Consider the following 16999-nt stretch of genomic DNA (forward strand, 5'->3'; position numbering starts at 1 on the left):
CCGGACGCGGACGCCGGGGCGCTGGGCGGTGCCAGGGAGGCAGCCAATCGGGGGACGCCGTCCTACAAGCCTCATGTTGATTGGTTGCGCGGGTGAGAAGGCGGTGCTGGCGAGAAGCCTCTGGCCCCAGCGGGGCTGCAGAAGGGGTGGGAGTGCCCTCCGGTGATTAAACAGCCCCCGCCTCTAGTAGGTGCTGAGAGGGCGAGATTAAGCGGGCACTTACTGTATGGGCTACGTATTGACCGCATCACCTTGTATCCCTCGGGCTCCGCCACCAGCGAGGTAGGTTTTTCCATCCCGTTTCCTCGGGGGAAACCGAGGCTGGCAAGTGGTGGCCCTGGGGCTGGACCCCACATCAATGAGGCACCATGTTCTTTCCTCCATTCCGCACGGGAGCATTTTAACTAATTTTTATTTTTTCTCTAACTAGCAATTAAATAAACTTCATTTCTAGATAATTTTTTTTTTTTTTAGATATTTGAAATACAACTTTATTCTGATTCTAAACGAAAAGGAATGGGAATGACAGTAACAAACAAGATTCCATCACTGAATAGTGTGCTGTGACTGTAGCAGTCTTATATTTGAAACTCAAGGAGGAAACAACTGTGTTCCAAAACACAAATATGCAGGTCCAAAAAAATGAAGGTTTTTTTTTTTTTTTAACTGCCACATTCACTCCGAAGCCCATTCATCTCCTTCAGCATCCCAAAGATTAAGCACATGTTCTGCTTAGCTATATAATAAAGTGGCAAACACCCTGCACCACCGACATCACAGGACAGTTGCCTATAAAACTAGACTTCTGACTGTGGGCTCCAGCTTCACTTTCTCACAGGTCATCATGTTCATCCGGGAGGGCAGTCGTCTGAGCAGCCTCTAGATCGTGCTCGTACTGTGCTGCCAACGCTGGGTCCATGACCACCTCTGGTGGGGCGAGAGCAGGAATGGCGACGAACTCCAAGTTAGGGTCTCCGATCAGTTTTCTAGCAAGCCAGAGGAAGGGCTTTTCAAAGTTGTAGTTACTTTTGGCAGAAATGTCATAGTACTGAAGATTCTTCTTTCGGTGGAAGACAGTTGACTTTGCCTTAACCTTTCTGTCCTTAATATCCACTTTGTTGCCACACAACACGATGGGTATGTTCTCACACACTCATACCAGATCTCTATGCCAGTTACGCACGATCTTGTAACTCTCGATATTACATCAAACATTATAATGGCACAGAGCTTGGATATAATAGCCATCTCTCAGTCCACCAAGTTTCTCCTGACCAGCTGTATCCCATACATTGAACTTAATAGGTCCTCTGTTGGTATGGAACACAAGGGAATAGACCTCAACACCCAAGGTAGCTACATGCTTCTCAATTTCACCAGATGATGTTTCACAAATGTAGTTTTACCAGTTAGGTAATTATTTTTAAGGTACACGTAGATGTATACTTGGAATCTTTTATCAGAGAATGCTGCCGTTCCTTTTTTTTTTTTTAATGTTTTATTTATTTAATGCTGCTGTTCCTTGATCTCTTTACTCCTTCGGGTTAAGTAGTGCAGTGGTGAGGGGAGAGACAGACGGAGGAAATTTGGCCAGTGCAAAACCCCTACTCTAAAACAATAAATCTCCTCGCTGATCGGGACAGCGATATTCTAGGGTGAAGACTACGGCACCACACAAGGATATACTGTTCCTCCTAGGCTGTCAGCTTCCTCTCAAAAAGCAGCTCGTCACCCTGCTGGTCCTCCTGGAGGTCCCAGCCTAGGAAAGTCAGCACAGCAATAAAAGAACAATCTCCGTTTATTAAACATGATTTTTCTGTTTCACCACACACTCCAGAAAAAAAGGAAATGGGGCTGGGAGTGGAGAAAAAGGGACAGTGCCTGGGGATAGAGTAGGCTGGGAGTGGGGTAGGGTGGGGAGGGAGAACGCTGAAAACAAAATAAAATAGGTAGGAAGAACATCTCCCTACCCTTAAGGTGGTGGCCGGGGGAGGGAAGCATGGGGGGGAGGGGGCCAGGAAGCTCTGTACAGAGGGGTTGCCCCCAGCCCCCACACACACACCCCGGATATGTACAGTACAAACCCCAGATAATTACAACAGCCAAAGAAGAGAAGAGGAAAGGGAGTCCAGGGGTAGGGTCTGAGGTTGGGAAAGCAAGGAAAGGGCACAGGGATAAAATTTCACATATTTACAACTTTTATATAAGTATAAATTTGGCCCCGGCTGGGTGTATGTGTATAGTGGGATGGGACTGAAGGGGAACTGTCCATACAAAAGAAAGAAGGGTGGAGTCTGGGAAGAGTCTCAATACCAAACGCAAGAAGGGATGAGGGGGCAAGGCTGGGTAGGGGACAGCAGTCAGGGAAGAGGGGGTGCCAAGGAGGGGCTTCTCCCCTCCTGTGACCTACCCACACCAAACCCCATCCATCCTACCTCCCCTATCCCGCCAGAGAGCTATGTACAGAGAAACACCGAAAAATTGTGGACCTGGCGGGAGGGAGGAAGGTGGAGGGAGATTGGGGAGGGGGGGGAGGATGAGAGGGAAGCCCAGCCCTGTCCTACCTCCCCCGGGGGACAGAGTCATGGAAGGGGGCCCCCAACACCCCTCCTCCAACACAGGTCCCCCCACCCTGGGGGAGAGAGACATGGCTTTTCCTAGAGTAAGTTCCCCCCTCCCCCTGGGAGTAGAGACCAAGAAAAGAGAGGGGAGGGGCAGCGGGGCTGTGTGTGTCAGGGTAGGGCAGATCAACTAGTCTGTCCTCCCCAACATACACCCGCTCCTAAACCCTAACCCCTCCCCCAAACCTCAATTCCGCCCCACCCAACACACTGGGGGAGGGGGGGGCACAAGCCCCCTCACCCCGCTCTGGGACCAGCCAAGAGCAGATCAGGTATGGGAAGAAGGGGAGACAACTCCCATTCCCCCCTTGCCGCCCCCTCCCTGCCCCGGTGGCCCCTCCACCCCATCTGGGTTCTGGGTGGGGAGGGAGTAAATTTAAGAGTGGTAGGAGGAGAAGGAGTTTGTGCGTGCTGAGCCCCCCCAGACGCTCCTGAGAAATCAAGGGGTAATAGGGCCCCCTCACCTGGGGTCCCCTCCCCATAACAAGGGGGACAGGGGAGGCCAAAATGGGGCGGTGGAGGGGAGTTAGATTGTCAGCTCTGGTTACTGCTAAAAAATCACCCTGAAGTTGAAAGTTTGGAGGTGCCGCACCCCCACGGTGGGGTGAGGGTCTGTCCCCCAGTGCTCAGGGGAACGATGAGGCAGAGGATGGGGATAGCACCCCGGAGTGAAGGGGTCTGTGTGGGGTAGGTGGTGTCCTGGGGCAAGGGTTCCTGGGGGTCACAGGGGGAAGCACCCCAACAGGAAGGAAAAGGGAGCAACTGAGGGTCCCTGCTCTCCCTCCTGGAAATGGTGCAGTGGGGGTGGGGGACTGGTGCCCCCCAGGGAGGCATTCAGGGAGGCAATCCCGCTGTCCCTCGGCGACGTCCAGTCCTGGTGGTTGGTGCCGTTCCAAGGTGGGGTGCACAGGGAGGGAGAAGGAGGTCTGTGATGCAGGGTGGGCTAGTGGTCTGCGGTGTTTCGGAACTCGCCGTTCTCGGTGATCTGCAGCCGGGGTGGGGGAGGTGGGGCTGGGGGGGCCAGGCCGTTCCAAGGTGGGGCCAGCGTCACACGCGGGTTTGTTGGACCCAAGGGGGGAAGCTGCCTCTCCTGCAAGACACCAAAGAGGAGAGCGCGGACTTATTGAGACGCTTCGCGGGGGCCTGGGTGCCAGCCCCCTAGCAGTGGCTTGCCCCAGAGCTGGCCCACTCCACAAACCACGTCCCACCCCCTTCCCCCAGGACACCCCCACCCGCATCCTCCTCCTTTGTTTCTCACCTGTAGGAGAAGTTACATCTTCTGGGATCAGGGAGAAGAGAATCTCACCCCTGACTCCTAACAGGGGCCTTCAACCCAGGGAGTCACATCAGGAACCCAGTTCAAAAGAAGTAAGTTTCCTATCTCACCCCCAACCTAACCCTTGCATCTTCCCCTTCCCAGTGCCCCCCCTCCCAGGCCACCCCCAATCAGAGGTGGGAACTTTGTGTAGAGGGAACAAGGGGAAGCAGTACAGCAAAACCTCATTAATCCAAACTCCCATGGATTGGGGATTTTTTTCATAATTTGAACAAAAACTGGGCTTGAGTTTTCCTTTATCTGTGAAGAAAGGGTGTGCTAAGCAAAATTAATAGTGGGAACGTGTCTGTGGGAGGGAATATTTAACCTATACCAGAAAACAGACTTTTCAATCCCATCTACTCATTAACACATGCTCCCTGAGGGCCTCGAGTGGGAAAGCCTCGTTCATTGAGTTCTACTTACTGTATATAGTATGAAGACATGCATTTCATTAAATAGACACTGTCATTCAGTTTTGTCACTTATTCAGAGTGGCCAGCTTCTCAAATATAATATTCCAAATTAGAGAGGTTTAACTGTACTGGGGGGAAAGGAAGGGGATTCAGGGAAGTGATGTGGGAAGGAGAAAACACTGTGGGAGGGGCCGCCTCTCGCTCACAATAACGGCAGGAAGGAAAGGACTAGGAGCTTCTGCAGAGACGCAGCATGCCCCAAGCTCTGCATCCCCAGGAAACAGAAGGGCTTCATTACTTTCCACCCCCACGCTCCTTTCATTCCCTCACCCTGGGCTTCCAGTTAGAGGGTGAGGGGTACCAAACCCTACTCCCACCCCTGGTCCTATTCTACCCCTTCCTACCCCTCCTGGACCAACTCCTGGCTCCTCCCCTCAGCTCTGGCTTCTGTTCCTCTGCTGGGAGAGAAGAAAGCCATGTGTTCTACACTTTGGGTTGTTTGCTTAGGCTTTTAAAAATACAGGCACATAATTAATTTTTATGTTAATGGCTGATTTGCAGAGGGACCAATACTTGAAAGGGGTTTAGAGAAAGTGTCCAAATTATTTCCTGGACCATAGGGCATTGAATCCTGGCAACCTAGCTGTGTCTGACAGAATCTCTAAAAGATATAAAAACTCCAAGCAGAGGCTCCCAGGTCACCTCTCCTCATCTCTCAGAAGGTCACCCAAACCCAAGATTTAAGCAAAGCCACCCTCTTAGCTTGCCTCTCCCACACTTTGCACAGCCAGCGAGAGAGGAAATCCTGTCTGGTAGGGTATCCTGAGTGTGGCAGGAGAGCAGGGGAAGGAAACCTCAGATTCCCTTCCCTCTGCTTGTCTGCTGGCAATGGCACACAGGCATGCCCCCAACACCCCCATGGACCCAAATTTAGAAAGGAGATAAATTAGGGTGCCATTATTCATTTTACAAAAGAATTCACCACAGGAGTCCTTTAAATGGTGAGGTCCCCTGGTGCCTTGCAGCATCTGTTTTTTAACTCACCAACTACTTTGACAGAGAGGCCGGGCAGGCAGAGAGTTAAAATTACAGTGTGAGGAGACACTGCCCACTGCAGATCAATCCCGCAGAAAATAAAGCATCTCAGAAGTGATGTCAGTGGCTGACTGGTTCCCATTTACTGGCCTTTCAGGTAGGATTCTGTGTCCGGCAAGGCCACTGGGTGGCGGGAGAGGGGGAGTGAGTGGCATTAGCAGCCCAGGGCTGTGAGCACCGACGAGAGGTTATTTAATCTGCTGGTTCTGGCATCTCTGCCTTGAATCAACATGGCTACAAAGCCCACGATCTTAGTTAGGAGGACACCTCCCCCCACTTCCAACTCCCAATGCCACATGCACCAGTCCACATCCTAACATCTGTCAAGGTTCCCTTCTCGCTCCTTCTCCTTGCTCCACTCACCCTTACTGTCCTGACATCTGAACAGCATCCTTTCCCGGCACCCCAAAGTCTCCCTTAATTAATTACCCACTCTTATTTCCCACCCAGTGGGGCTGAATAGGAGCCCCAGATGCCTTCTACCTCACAGATGTAAGGAAGAGAGAGAAACAGGTGAGGGGTGGGAGGAAGGAGGGCTCTCTACAGAACCAAGGTGTGGGAGAAGGAAGAGGAAACCCCAGCCTACCTGCTGCAGCCAGCACAGCCCCTTTAGCCAGAGGCCCCCAACCCAGCATCACCACCACCCCTTTAACAAACCCTGACCCCAACATCCCAACCCCCAAGGACGCTTTGGTGAAATGCGGGGTGACAGACATACACTGGAGAGGTAGAGGAGGAGGACTGAGAGTCAGGAGGAGGCCGCGGGGAGGTGTGTAGGAAGGGGAGTGTGATCTGGGGATGTGCAGGCCATCTAGGGTAAGGTGCTTGGTACTGGTCAGGTGTCGCTGAACAGTTCTGGGAGGCGGCAGGAAGTGCTCTTGGGACAATGCCTGGGGAGACAGGTCTGTGCAGGAGGTGTCCGGAGGGTCGGGTCTGTAGAGGTCCTCGGGTGTGGGGGGCAGCAGTGAGCAGGGGAGAGGCTCCGGAGAGTCAGAGGGGAGTGGGCTTCACGACCAACCTGCAGTGGTCCGGAGTCACCTCCCCCTGTGTCCTCCGCCCGTGGTCAAAGCGGAACCAGGAGAATTACCTGATGAGGAGCTGCAGGGGGAGAGAGTGGGGTCATGGGGTCAGGAGCCTTGGTGGTGCTGGGGGGGAAGCCTGGAGGTCAGAGCAGAGGAAAGAGGAGCATGGGTGGGAAGTGAGCAGAATTGGGGGAGAACGAGGGGTTAAGGGGGCAGGAGGGAGGTCCTAAAGGTTGGCTGGTGAGAGAGAGGGAGAGCAGCCGGGAGCTGGAGAGGCCAGTCAGGAGTGAGGACCACAGGGAGAGGCAAGCCAAAGAAGGCGGCTAAGCCTTCAACACCGAGGGAAGGAAGGAAGAGCTTACAGGGCAGGGGGCTTTCAGGATCTGAGGAGTCGGGAAGAGGAGGCCCAGCGGTGACTGTCAAGGAGTGATGGGGACTGGGGGGCCCAGAGAACAGCAGTGACGAGTACCCCACGTCCCCAGGGCACCAGCCAGAGCCTGGGGACACTAGCACTCCTACTGCCCTGGGCTCTGTTCTAGCAAACTGCAGCCTCTGGCCCTCCCGTCCCGAGAGGAGCTCAGAGGAGGCCAAACTCCCTGACTCACACAGGGGCAGGCCCAGCAGGGGCAGGGGTCCAGGAACTTGGTGGGGTCTGAGGTTCTGGTAGGAGGTCCTGAAACGCAAACAGAAGTGGGAAAGGCAGGGTGGGGAGGCACGGCAGGGGAGGGGGGCTGACACTGCTGGGAGTGACAAAGGCACAGACGATGGGATGAAAATGGGGTCGCTTGGGGGCTGCCAGGAGCAGCCAGTGGACAAACGGAGAACAATGGGAGAGACGGATGGCGATGGGGCTGGGGTGGCTGGTGCAGTGACTGCACGAAGGACAGTGGGATGGATGGGGATGGGACACGGAGAAGATAAATGACATTGTAATTTCCACCTGAGCGTCGAGCAGCCTCTTCTTGGGTTCGGGCAGCGGCTCAGCCATGGCGGGGTGCTCCCGGCGCAGCTCCTCCTCCACCAGCATCAGCCTGAAGGGACGGGCTTCAGTGGGGTTAGTGGCGGGCACGGGCGCGAAGCCTGCCTGGGGAGCTCACGATCCCGGGGAACCCCACCGCTCTATGGAAAAAGCCTTGGGCATCCTTCTCCCCTGTGGTCAGAATCCCTCCATTGTTCTGACTCCAAAAGACGCCCTGTCATTCACCTTCCTTTCAGGGACGCTCGCATCTCCCTGCTAAGGACGGGTTTCTGTGCCTCAGAGATCCCCTACCTACCACCAGGCACCCCGGCCCTCCGTGCTCCCCCTCAGGACTGTGCCGTCCATCAGACCCTGTAGCTGAAGACCTGGCTTCTCCATCCCCCACCCCACCTCACCGAAACTAGGCCATCTCCAGGGCAGCCCCTAGACACCCCTCGCCCAAGAGGGATCTCTACAATCATCATTCCCGGACTCTCCCTGCCTTCTGTGAAGATTCTCAAGGTGACTTCTCATAAAGGATATCAAAGCAGTGGTTTTCAAAAAGGTTTCCAGTCAAACCTTTTTCTTCTAATTAATCTTACTCAAAAATACATTTAGAATGGGTGGAAATGGATCTGGCTCTGGTTGGAGTGGGGGGTCCTACCCAGTTCTCTAGCTAACTGATCCCCTTGTTGAGACACCTCTTTGGAGTCCAGGGCTTGACAGAGCACAGGCTAAAACAAGCGTCATTTACTTTCTGATGGAATACCTTTCCACGGCTGCAGAGGAGGGTGGGCCCAGGATGGGATGGTCAGGGGCTACTATGGCCAAGGGACCCCTGCTTAGATTTGGGGTGAACATCACAGGCTGGGTCGAGAATAACCAGTGGGGAGTCCCAGGCTAGGCCAGGTCCAGACACAGAGAGATGGTTGGACAGTAAGAGGTACATTTTCCAAGGGCTTCAGAAGTTACTCTACTAGGAGAGAGATCAGGGTTTAGTAAAGGGACATTTAATGCACTAAGCGGGAGGTTTCTTTCCATCTGGTGATGACGGAGTGGGTGGCATCCCTGGGAGGAGGGTGGTGGGCTTTCCTCCTGGTGTCCTGCGTTGGGGGATGGGGGATGGTGGTTGGGGGCTGGGGGGAGCTCGCTGGCCCTCTTCAGCCTCAGGCTCTCCCTTGCCACTCCTCCCCGGGCCGCCCCTCACCTGCCAATGATGCTCTTGATCTGTGAGTCCTTCTCTGCCTGCTGCTGCCTTAGCCTCTTCTCGCTCTGTTCCAGCCGGGCCTGATACTGCATCAGGATTTTGCTGGTCTGTTCTTCCTGGGACAGCAGCCTCCGCTCATACTCTTCCAGCTTCCGGTTGGACATGTGCAGCCGCTCCTTCAGCGAGTGGATCTCCTCCTCATACTCCTTCACCTGCCCGCCGGGCACACGACCCCGCACTGTGAGGGGGGCTGTGCCTGACCCCACCACCCAGCCTCTACCCCTGCCTGCCAAGCACAGCCGCTGTGTGGTGAGGGACACCCCACCAGCTTCCTCCAGCCCTTCTCTGCCTGTTGGTCATACACACACACACAACTGGCCTTTAAGAAGGCCCTAACGTGCGGCTGAGGCTCCCTCAAGATGGAGCAAAATGGTGGACTCCCCCACCCTAGAGGTACACACATGCCCTCACATGTGCATCTGGACACGGGAGGACCCACACAGGAGCCTGGACAGACTCACAGACACAATGTGTGGAATGCATTTTGGCCTCAGCTTGTTAAATGGTGCTGGAAATAATTTATTATAAGGCCTGAAGATAGTCTCTTAGCTCAAGTCCATCTACATCAATCCCAACATTTTCCTTTGCTCAGAGACCACTTCTCCCCAAAAGCCTCTCTGCTCCCCCAAGTTGCAGTCATGTATTCTGTATATATAATCTAACCCTGCAGCTACCCTCTTCTTCAGGGTCCTCGCAGAAACGGCTCCCAAGGAACTTTCTGCTAAGTGTGTGAAGGCCAGAGCTCCTGCTGACTTTTGCTCGGGACCACCACCAGCTGAAAGTCTGGACAGTCTTTCCACACGTGGGCCAATACACACCACCCTCCCCCCGACCACCAACCCTCTGTCACCGATGCCCACAGGACAGTGACTGGTAAGCCGTGCGTGGGTCCTGGTACGACCACTCTGCCCCTCGCCCAATGTACAGCTCCCACTGCTAGTGAAGTAACTTCCTCTTTCCTGAGAAGTCACAGGAGCCAGGGCTTCAACATGTTCTCCCCAGGGAAGAACACAGAGGCAGCCTAATATAGAGCATGCTTTTCCCCAGACAGTCTATGATGTGTGTAACCCAAAATAACAGAGTTGGAATGGGTTTTCCAACGGACTGTATCTGGCCTCCCCTGACAGACTGAGGGCTTCTCAGGAGAAGACATCGGGTCTTTGTCCTTTTTTTTTTATCGTAACTACCTGACCACAGATGTTGCCCTTGGAAGGGACTAGAAGCCTGCCCTGTGGGTAAAGGGTAAGACGGGGCTTGGGGCAGGGAGGGCCCTGCGTACCCTATCCAGCCGGCTCTCGTCCATGGACTTCGAGTATTCCTTGAGCTTGTACTCTTCCCGCTCGATGTGGGCGCTCTCGATGTCAGCTGACAGATGAGGCATGTTGGAGACCCAGGCCACCGTCCGCTCGGAGGCTGGCATCGTGGGGTTCAGCGTGGATGGCGTCTGAGAATGCTGGGGCAGGGCGAGGTGGGGGCAGAAGGAGAGAGGGAAGGTGGGAGGAGGCGGAGTGCTTTTAGAGGGAGGGAGCACTGCCCAAAGAGACGAGAGTCCCCTTCCTATCCCCCGCACTAGATCAGAGTCCCCAGCCTGTCCCCTGCGCTAGCACTCACCTCGTGAATGCTTTATTAGTTATTCATCATATCTCCCCTCAGGAGCCCCATGAGGGCAGGGAGTTTTGTCTGTCGTTCACTGCCAAGTGCACAGTGCCCAGAACAGCACGTGGCGCAAAGCAAGCCCTTTACGAACATTTGTTTAATGAATGAAAGGAAGTGAGAAAATTGTAACTTCAAACCACAGACTCTGTTCTACCACCCCCCCCAACCCGTTTCCTTCTTTCCTCCCTGCTCTTCACCCCTCCGGCCTTCCTCCCACCCCCACCTACCTGCTTGGTGATGGAGGGCTTGAGCCCCCCACCCCCTCCGCCGCCGCTGCCCCCGCTGCCCCCAATGCTGCCCTCTTTGCTGAGGCTCTGTTGCCGCGGACGGGCAGGGCCATAACTTGGCTCCGGTGACTGCAACAGGTTCCCGCTGGACGGCCGGGGTTTCTGGGCAGCGCTGACTGTCAACTGCTGAGACTTGCCTCTCTGCAACGGAGGCGGCTGGCCCCCGCCACCCCCGCCGCTGCCCCCACCGCCGCTCCCACCTCCAGGCCCTGGGGGAGCGGGCCTCTGGGGACCAATGGTGATCTGGGGAGGAGACAGCATGTGCTGCAGGTTGTCCTGGAGTGAGAGCTGCCGACGGGTGAAGTCAGTGCCAGAGGGTCCAAACTCATCACTGTAGCTGTGGCTGTGGAGGATGGAAGCAGCGGGGGGCTTGGGGACCCCTGAGGAGAGGTCCTCGCTCTTGCTATAGCCATGGAATGGGGCGAAGGTGTCCCCTGGGGGCTCTCCACCTCGGTGGTGGTGATGGTGGTGATGGTGGTGATGGGAGGAGGGTGGACCGTGGCCTCCGCCCCCTCCGTGGCCCCCTGGGGGGCCTGGCCCATCAGCAGCCATGTGGAAGAGAGGATTCTGGAAGGAGAGGGGTATGCGCAGTTGCTGGGCAGGGACACCGTCCGTGGTGACGCCCATCTGGCTGAGACGCATGCCGGCCGCCGTGATGGATGAGCCGCTCCCCTGGGAGAGGCGGCCTGCAGGTGCGGGCCGCAGCCCCAAGGCCGCAGTCAGGGAGGCCTGGCTCGAGTGCAGCAGGTCCCCGACGGCTGCCAGGTTGGACACACTGCTGCTGTTGAGGCGGCCACCGGGCCCATCACCCTGCAGGTCCAGCATGGAGACGCTCTTGTTGACACTCAGCATCTTCTGCTCCGGTTCTGTGATGTCCGAGCTGCTCGTGCAGTACGCGGGTGAGGACCGGGCCAGGGGTGGGCGGCTGACATAGAACAGGTCTTTCCCCCCACCAGGCGGCGGTGGGGGGGGCTTTTCCTTGGTTGGGGAGGGGAGGCGAGCCATGTCCATAGAGCTGCAGGAAGGGAAGCAGGCACACGAGTGGGAGGTAAGACCCAGACCACTGGCAGTAGAGCCTCTGTGGTCCAGCATAGGCCTGGGGTGAAGAGTGGGACCCGCAGGGAAGGGCTGAGAGCTGATGTTTGCAGCTCGGGAGAGGGCAGGCAGGCTGGGGGGATGGGAGGGGATGCGAAGGAAATAGGATGGGACAGGGCCCCTCCGGGAAGGGAGGGAGGCCTGGAGAAGGGGAGATGGGGCAGCAAGGAGGAGGCATGAGGGGCAGGTCTGGGCAGATGTGGAGGAGATGAGGGTGCATGGAGGAGAAGAGGAGTGGAGGGAGGTGATGGCCACTGGAGTCGGGGTTGCGGGGGGAGCAGACAGGAGAGGAGAGGAGGGCGGGGGAGGGGAGAGCCCCTCACCTGTTGAGGCCTCGAGCCATGAAGGACTGAAGGTCGATGGAGCTGGAGAGAGATGGGAAGAGGGACGAGCACAGACAGAGAGAAGGAGAGAGGCAGGTGGAAGTTGGGGATGTGTGGAAGGAGAGGCGGGGATGGTGGGATGGGTATGGCATCATGGAGGGAGAGATGCGGGCAGAGGAACGAGCAGGATGGTCATCAAAACAACGAGCAGCAGCTGCAGCTCTGTGCGCCTCCCAGCCTGGAGGCTACTGTAGTGGGGAGGCTCTGCGGGGTGGGGTCCAGGGGCTACTGCTCTAGTGCTGAATTGGGGCAAGGTCTGAGGGGTCCTGGTGGTGGGGCTGGGGATGGTGCTGCTTTACCAACTAATACAGAGCTATCTGAATGTTCTGACACCAGGTGGCTGGTCCAAGTGTACAGGCTGAACCCAAGCTCTGAGCAGGGAGAGGGACCTCCTAGGCTTACGCCAGGCTGGAGCTGGCGGAATCTCAGCATGTTTTGGGGGGGCTCTACATTCCTTGCTCCCTCTGGCTTGCAGCTAACTACTGACTGGACCTGTCTCCTTACCGTCTTCTCTGAGAAAACGCTTCTCTTTCCTTTCTTTCAAGCCCTCGAGAAAGGCACATGGGGCCCAGCGGAGTGTATCCAGGACAGAAGCATAAGGGCGCCTAGGGCACAGGCTTGGGGCCCTGGGTGCTCACCTGTTGAGGTCCCGCATCACGTAGCCCTGCATCTCGGCCGAAGGGCCCCGCAGCACCACAGGCTGAGGCCGGGGCCGCTCGCTCTGACGGCTCGGCTGCCGTTGGATGTTGGGGTTCCTCAGAGCTGTGCTGATGTCGTTGAGGAGCCGGGGCAGTGGGCCCAGCTTCAGGAGGGCTTCCTGGAATGGGGAGGCTATTACCCGGGGGCTAACAGCCCAGCTTTAAGGGGGCCTCAGAGAGTTCAGGTAGAAGGAGTCTGAGCTGGGGAAGTGGCATTGGAAGTGGCAGTGACATGTCTGGGAACAGGAGGGGGGAAGAATCTGCGCAGGGGGTGGTCTCCGGGCTACAGGAGCCTCTGGAGACCTGAGGACGGGCCAAGGGGCCTATGCTCACCTTGCTGAGCTGGGGCAGCACCTCCCAGAGCAGGGCATGCAGCGTGGAGAGCTCTCGGCCCAGGTCGATGTAACCCTCAAAGCTACTGCTATTGGTCAGTGTGTCCAGGTTGGAGATCTCGTACAGGAACTGCTGCATGGAACCCCACTCCAGCTCCAGAAACTCATTCATGAAGCCCAGAAAGTCCTCCTTTGAGGTAAACCTGGCCAAAGCATCCAGAAGGTACAGGTCACACCCAGAAGGCCTCCAACCCACGCCTGTCTCTAGGGACTCAGGAGACCCTTCCTGCCCACTCCAGCCCCGTCTGACACCCAGCCTGAGGCTTCCCTCACTTGGAAAAGTTGGCCAGGTTCTGGATGACCTTGGCGATGAGGGTGAGGGTTCGCGAGGTCTGCTCATCTGGGTACTCCTGCATGAGCCCAAAGAGACTGGGTGACATGATGGCCGGGCAGAGGAAGCGCAGGAAGAGCGAGGCGCTGATCAGCCGGTCTGCGATGTCCTCCCGGCCCCTCTCTGCGCAGCGCAGCCGCCAAGACGCAAACACCTCCTTCAGCTCCCTCGGGAACACGCTGAGGGGACGGGGTGGGGAGACAGAGAGAGAGAGAGAGAAAGAGAGAGACCGGGACTGAGCCCCAGAGACCCTCAGCTTCCAGGGAACATGCTGAGGGGGGTGGAAGGAGGTGAGGGTGTGGAACCCTCACAGAGGTGAGAGTGACAGGGAGGGAGGGAGGGAGCGCAGGAGGAGGACAGGAGGCTGCTGGAGGAAGAGGGCTATGGCAGAGGGGACAGAGGGGACAGACAGGGTAGGGAGAGAGAATGGAGGGGAGAGGAGGTGAGGGAAGAGGAACACGCGGGAGAGAGACAGGGGCAAGTGTGAGAGAGACAAGGAGAGGAGGAGAAGAAAGACACCAGGGAGAGACAGAGATGGGAGAGAGATGGAGGGTCACTCGAGGTACAGGGAGCTCGGACCCCCCAACTCTTCTGGATTCCAGGGAAATGGGGATGGAGGTGTCCCAGGCATGATCCCCAGTCCCTGGAATGGCTCAGAGCTCACTCTCCCCACCTCCCTGGTCCTCCTCTTCAATGTCCCATTGACACCTTAAACTCTAACTGGTGTAAAGTGGAGCTCAGCATCGCCCCCCACACCTCCAACCTCCACTGGGCTCTCCCTCCTGACTCCCCAGTTCTGTCAGTGAGGCCACCGGTCTCCCAACCACCAGCCTCATGGCCTTGGGAGTCGTCCTTGCTCCCCACAGACATGCCCCCTCCTTTCCAATTAGCCAATGACTCCTGTTGATCCTTTCCACAGAGGGTCCTTACAGTAGCCCCTTTCTACTTTTCCTGCTACCATCCTGACTCAGGTTATGATTTCCATGCCTGACCCATTAACAACAGTCCCCAGCTAGCCTGGACTTCATTCTCCCTACTCCAGCCACCCGCCACACCCACCTCCACTTAAGAATTAACCTTCTCAATCATGATACTGCTTGGCATCCCACGACCTACCAATGAGCTCCAACTCCTTTACCTGGCAGCGGAGGCCTTCAGATTCTTAACTCTCCTCGCCCTGTCCAGACACGTCTCCCACCACTCTCCACTGTGAGCCACACGCTCCACTAAACTACCTCTGCCTGCTGTCCCAGGACCTCTCACCTTCACACGTGGGCCTGTTCCACAGCCTTCTCCCAAAACGTCTTCTCAGCCCACCATATCTATACATCAGAACCTGACCCAGTCTTCCAAGTGCAGCCCTGGCACCTCCTCCACGAAGCCTTCCCTGCTTATCTCAATCAAAGATCTGCCTTCTCTGACCTTATGTTGCATTGTGGAGGCGTGGGGGGGGGGTACCCTCACCTGGAACTTAACACATACTGTACCGTTCTGCGGCTTTCTGCGTATCTAATCTGTCCCTACTCATTCTGGTACAGGTCCTCTGAGGGCAGGGGCCAAGCCTCATGGCTCTCTGTCTGCTCTACGGCACCAAGCACAATGCTTTGCCCATAACTGGTTCTCAGTCCTCTTTGAAGATGGACAGATGGATGAACAGATGAACACACGACTCCCCCAACCCTGGCCCCCCAACCCAGGGTTCCCAGTCTCACCAATGGGAGTTGACCACCTTGCACAGGGCCAACTCACAGCACATCCGCAGGTTGGCCTGGTGCTCTGCCAGACTGGACGCCGTGCACTTGATGGGGTCCACCTCACAGTTCTCCTCAGATTCATACAGAGCACGGATGAATTCCCCTGCGGAGGTGGGGGCACAGCGGAGGGCGGTCACACTTTCAAAGGGCAGGGACAGGGGCTGCCAGGGTTTGGGGAATCTCGGAATCAGGTTGGAGGGGACTCTGGGCCCAGAAGCATCAAGCTGAGGCAGGGTGGACTTGGAGTCTGGAGTAGCTACATTTAGGGCTGGGGTGGGCATCTGGCGGGTTTGGGAAGAACACCTGTGGGTGGGCCATACCGATGGCATCCTTGAGGTATTTCTGACCAATCAGTCTCATGTACTCTTCTATGGCTTTAGTGGCGAGAGTGTTCTCGCGGAATATGAGGTGCTCCCGTTCCATGAACCGGTCCACCTCGGACATGGCCATGTCTGAAAGGAAGTCCTGGGGGCCAGGAAAAGGCAAGGGTCAGCCTCTGTCCAACCCAAGCTGATGAAGACAGACGTGCCCTACCCTTACTATCCCCGCGAGTGCGCACTCCCAGGTCACCTTGTCCTGAGGGCCCAGTACTCACCTTGGCCTTGCCCGTACTCTGCAGGATGTGAACCAGTGCGCTGGCGACCTCTTCCTTGCCCTTGACATTCAGGGCGGGCTCCAACACCGCACACAGCATCCGATAATGGTTGGTGACATACTCTGCAAACTCCTTATATAGCTCCATGGGCAGGATGCTCATTGTCTGGTAACGCGCTTTCAGCCGCACAGCCGGGCAACCTCCTTTGCCCTTGCCCCCTGAGCCACCCCCTGAGCCCCCTCCCCCTCCCGAGCCCCCCATGCCCCCGGAGCCCCCACTGCCTGTCGGCAGGGTCACGGGGTACCACTGCTCTGTGAAGTGGCGCCCAGCCAGGGTGGCCACAGGCACAGTCACCAGGCCGACATAGCCCGCCTTGTCCTTCTTGCGCTTTTTGTCTGAGTCACGGTACAGGTGCAGCCGCAGGGCCCGGACGGCTGGCAGGTTGTTGAACTCGAAGTGCTCGCCCCAGAAGACGGTGTCCCCCGAGGCCGAGCGGGGCTTGGAGGTGGTGCGTGCATACAGCATATCATCCAGGCAGAGCTCGCAATAGTACCGCTTCTTGGGGGGCAGTTCCCGCGCCTCTATGATCCACAGCTTCAACACGTTGTCCACCCGGCGGCTGTTGTCCTGGCAGGGTAGGGCGGGCACGGCAGATGAAGGGGAAGGGACAGAGAGACAGAGACACCAAAAGAGGAGAGACGGTGAAAAAGCCAGACAGTCTCCGACACCAGCAATCACAGGGCTGAGAAGGCGTGTGCGGGATTAAACCGTGTCACCCCGGAATTCATATCTTATAGTCATATTAAGTGACTATAGTCACTTAAGACGTGGTCGTACTGGACAAGGGTGGCCCCTAAATCCAATGACTGGGGTCTATATGGAGAGGGAGATTTGGAGACCAGAGACACACGGAGGGGAGATGACCACATGAAGATGGAGGCAGAAAGTGCACAGATGCAGCAAGAAGTCAAGGGATGCCAGAGACTGCCGGCAACCATCAGAAAGTATGAAGGGACAAGGGAGGATTCTTCCTAGAGCTTCCGAGGGAGCAAGGCCCTGCTGACACCTTGATTTTTGACTTCCGATCTCCCGAACTGTCAGAGAATAAATTTCT

General features: G+C 56.5%; 1 protein-coding gene, 1 long non-coding RNA gene and 1 pseudogene across 14 annotated transcripts in view; 1 reads left to right on the plus strand and 2 right to left on the minus strand.

The window, feature by feature from the left end:
- Positions 1–77: 77 nt before the first annotated feature.
- On the plus strand, positions 78–9965 carry LOC309638697. 2 transcript variants are annotated; one of them, XR_014251248.1, is made up of 4 exons: positions 78–282; positions 3886–5544; positions 7685–7949; positions 9381–9965. It is a non-coding gene; the product is annotated as an uncharacterized lncRNA (long non-coding RNA). The 2 variants fall into 2 exon arrangements; XR_014251249.1 differs by having other exon boundaries at positions 3886–3989.
- On the minus strand, positions 280–1503 carry LOC309638139 (GTP-binding nuclear protein Ran pseudogene; annotated as a pseudogene). The gene has a single exon. The product of its transcript is annotated as a GTP-binding nuclear protein Ran pseudogene (transcript).
- Positions 1781–16999, minus strand: part of SYNGAP1 (synaptic Ras GTPase activating protein 1) — a gene marked incomplete at its 3' end in the record, with an annotated part of 31476 nt that continues 16257 nt past the window's right edge. Inside the window, exons 7-20 of one of the 11 annotated variants that reach the window (XM_082414959.1) lie at positions 15886–16512; positions 15611–15755; positions 15249–15393; positions 13479–13715; positions 13147–13348; positions 12754–12932; positions 12056–12097; positions 10578–11652; positions 9974–10147; positions 8635–8846; positions 7410–7500; positions 7075–7142; positions 6466–6545; positions 3575–3711 (exon numbers count right to left, since the gene is read on the minus strand). In XM_082414959.1, coding sequence (XP_082271085.1) covers positions 6482–6545; positions 7075–7142; positions 7410–7500; positions 8635–8846; positions 9974–10147; positions 10578–11652; positions 12056–12097; positions 12754–12932; positions 13147–13348; positions 13479–13715; positions 15249–15393; positions 15611–15755; positions 15886–16512 — 3261 coding nt within the window. Of the gene's footprint in view, positions 3712–4411; positions 4481–6465; positions 6546–7070; positions 7514–8634; positions 8847–9973; positions 10148–10577; positions 11653–12055; positions 12098–12753; positions 12933–13146; positions 13349–13478; positions 13716–15248; positions 15394–15610; positions 15756–15885; positions 16513–16999 lie in introns of those variants that run through there. The other 10 variants (XM_082414960.1, XR_014251244.1, XR_014251246.1 and 7 more) reach the window with 10 other exon arrangements.

This window comes from Balaenoptera physalus, assembly GCF_965194825.1.
Source record: "Balaenoptera physalus genome assembly, chromosome: 11".
Lineage (NCBI taxonomy): Eukaryota > Metazoa > Chordata > Mammalia > Artiodactyla > Balaenopteridae > Balaenoptera > Balaenoptera physalus.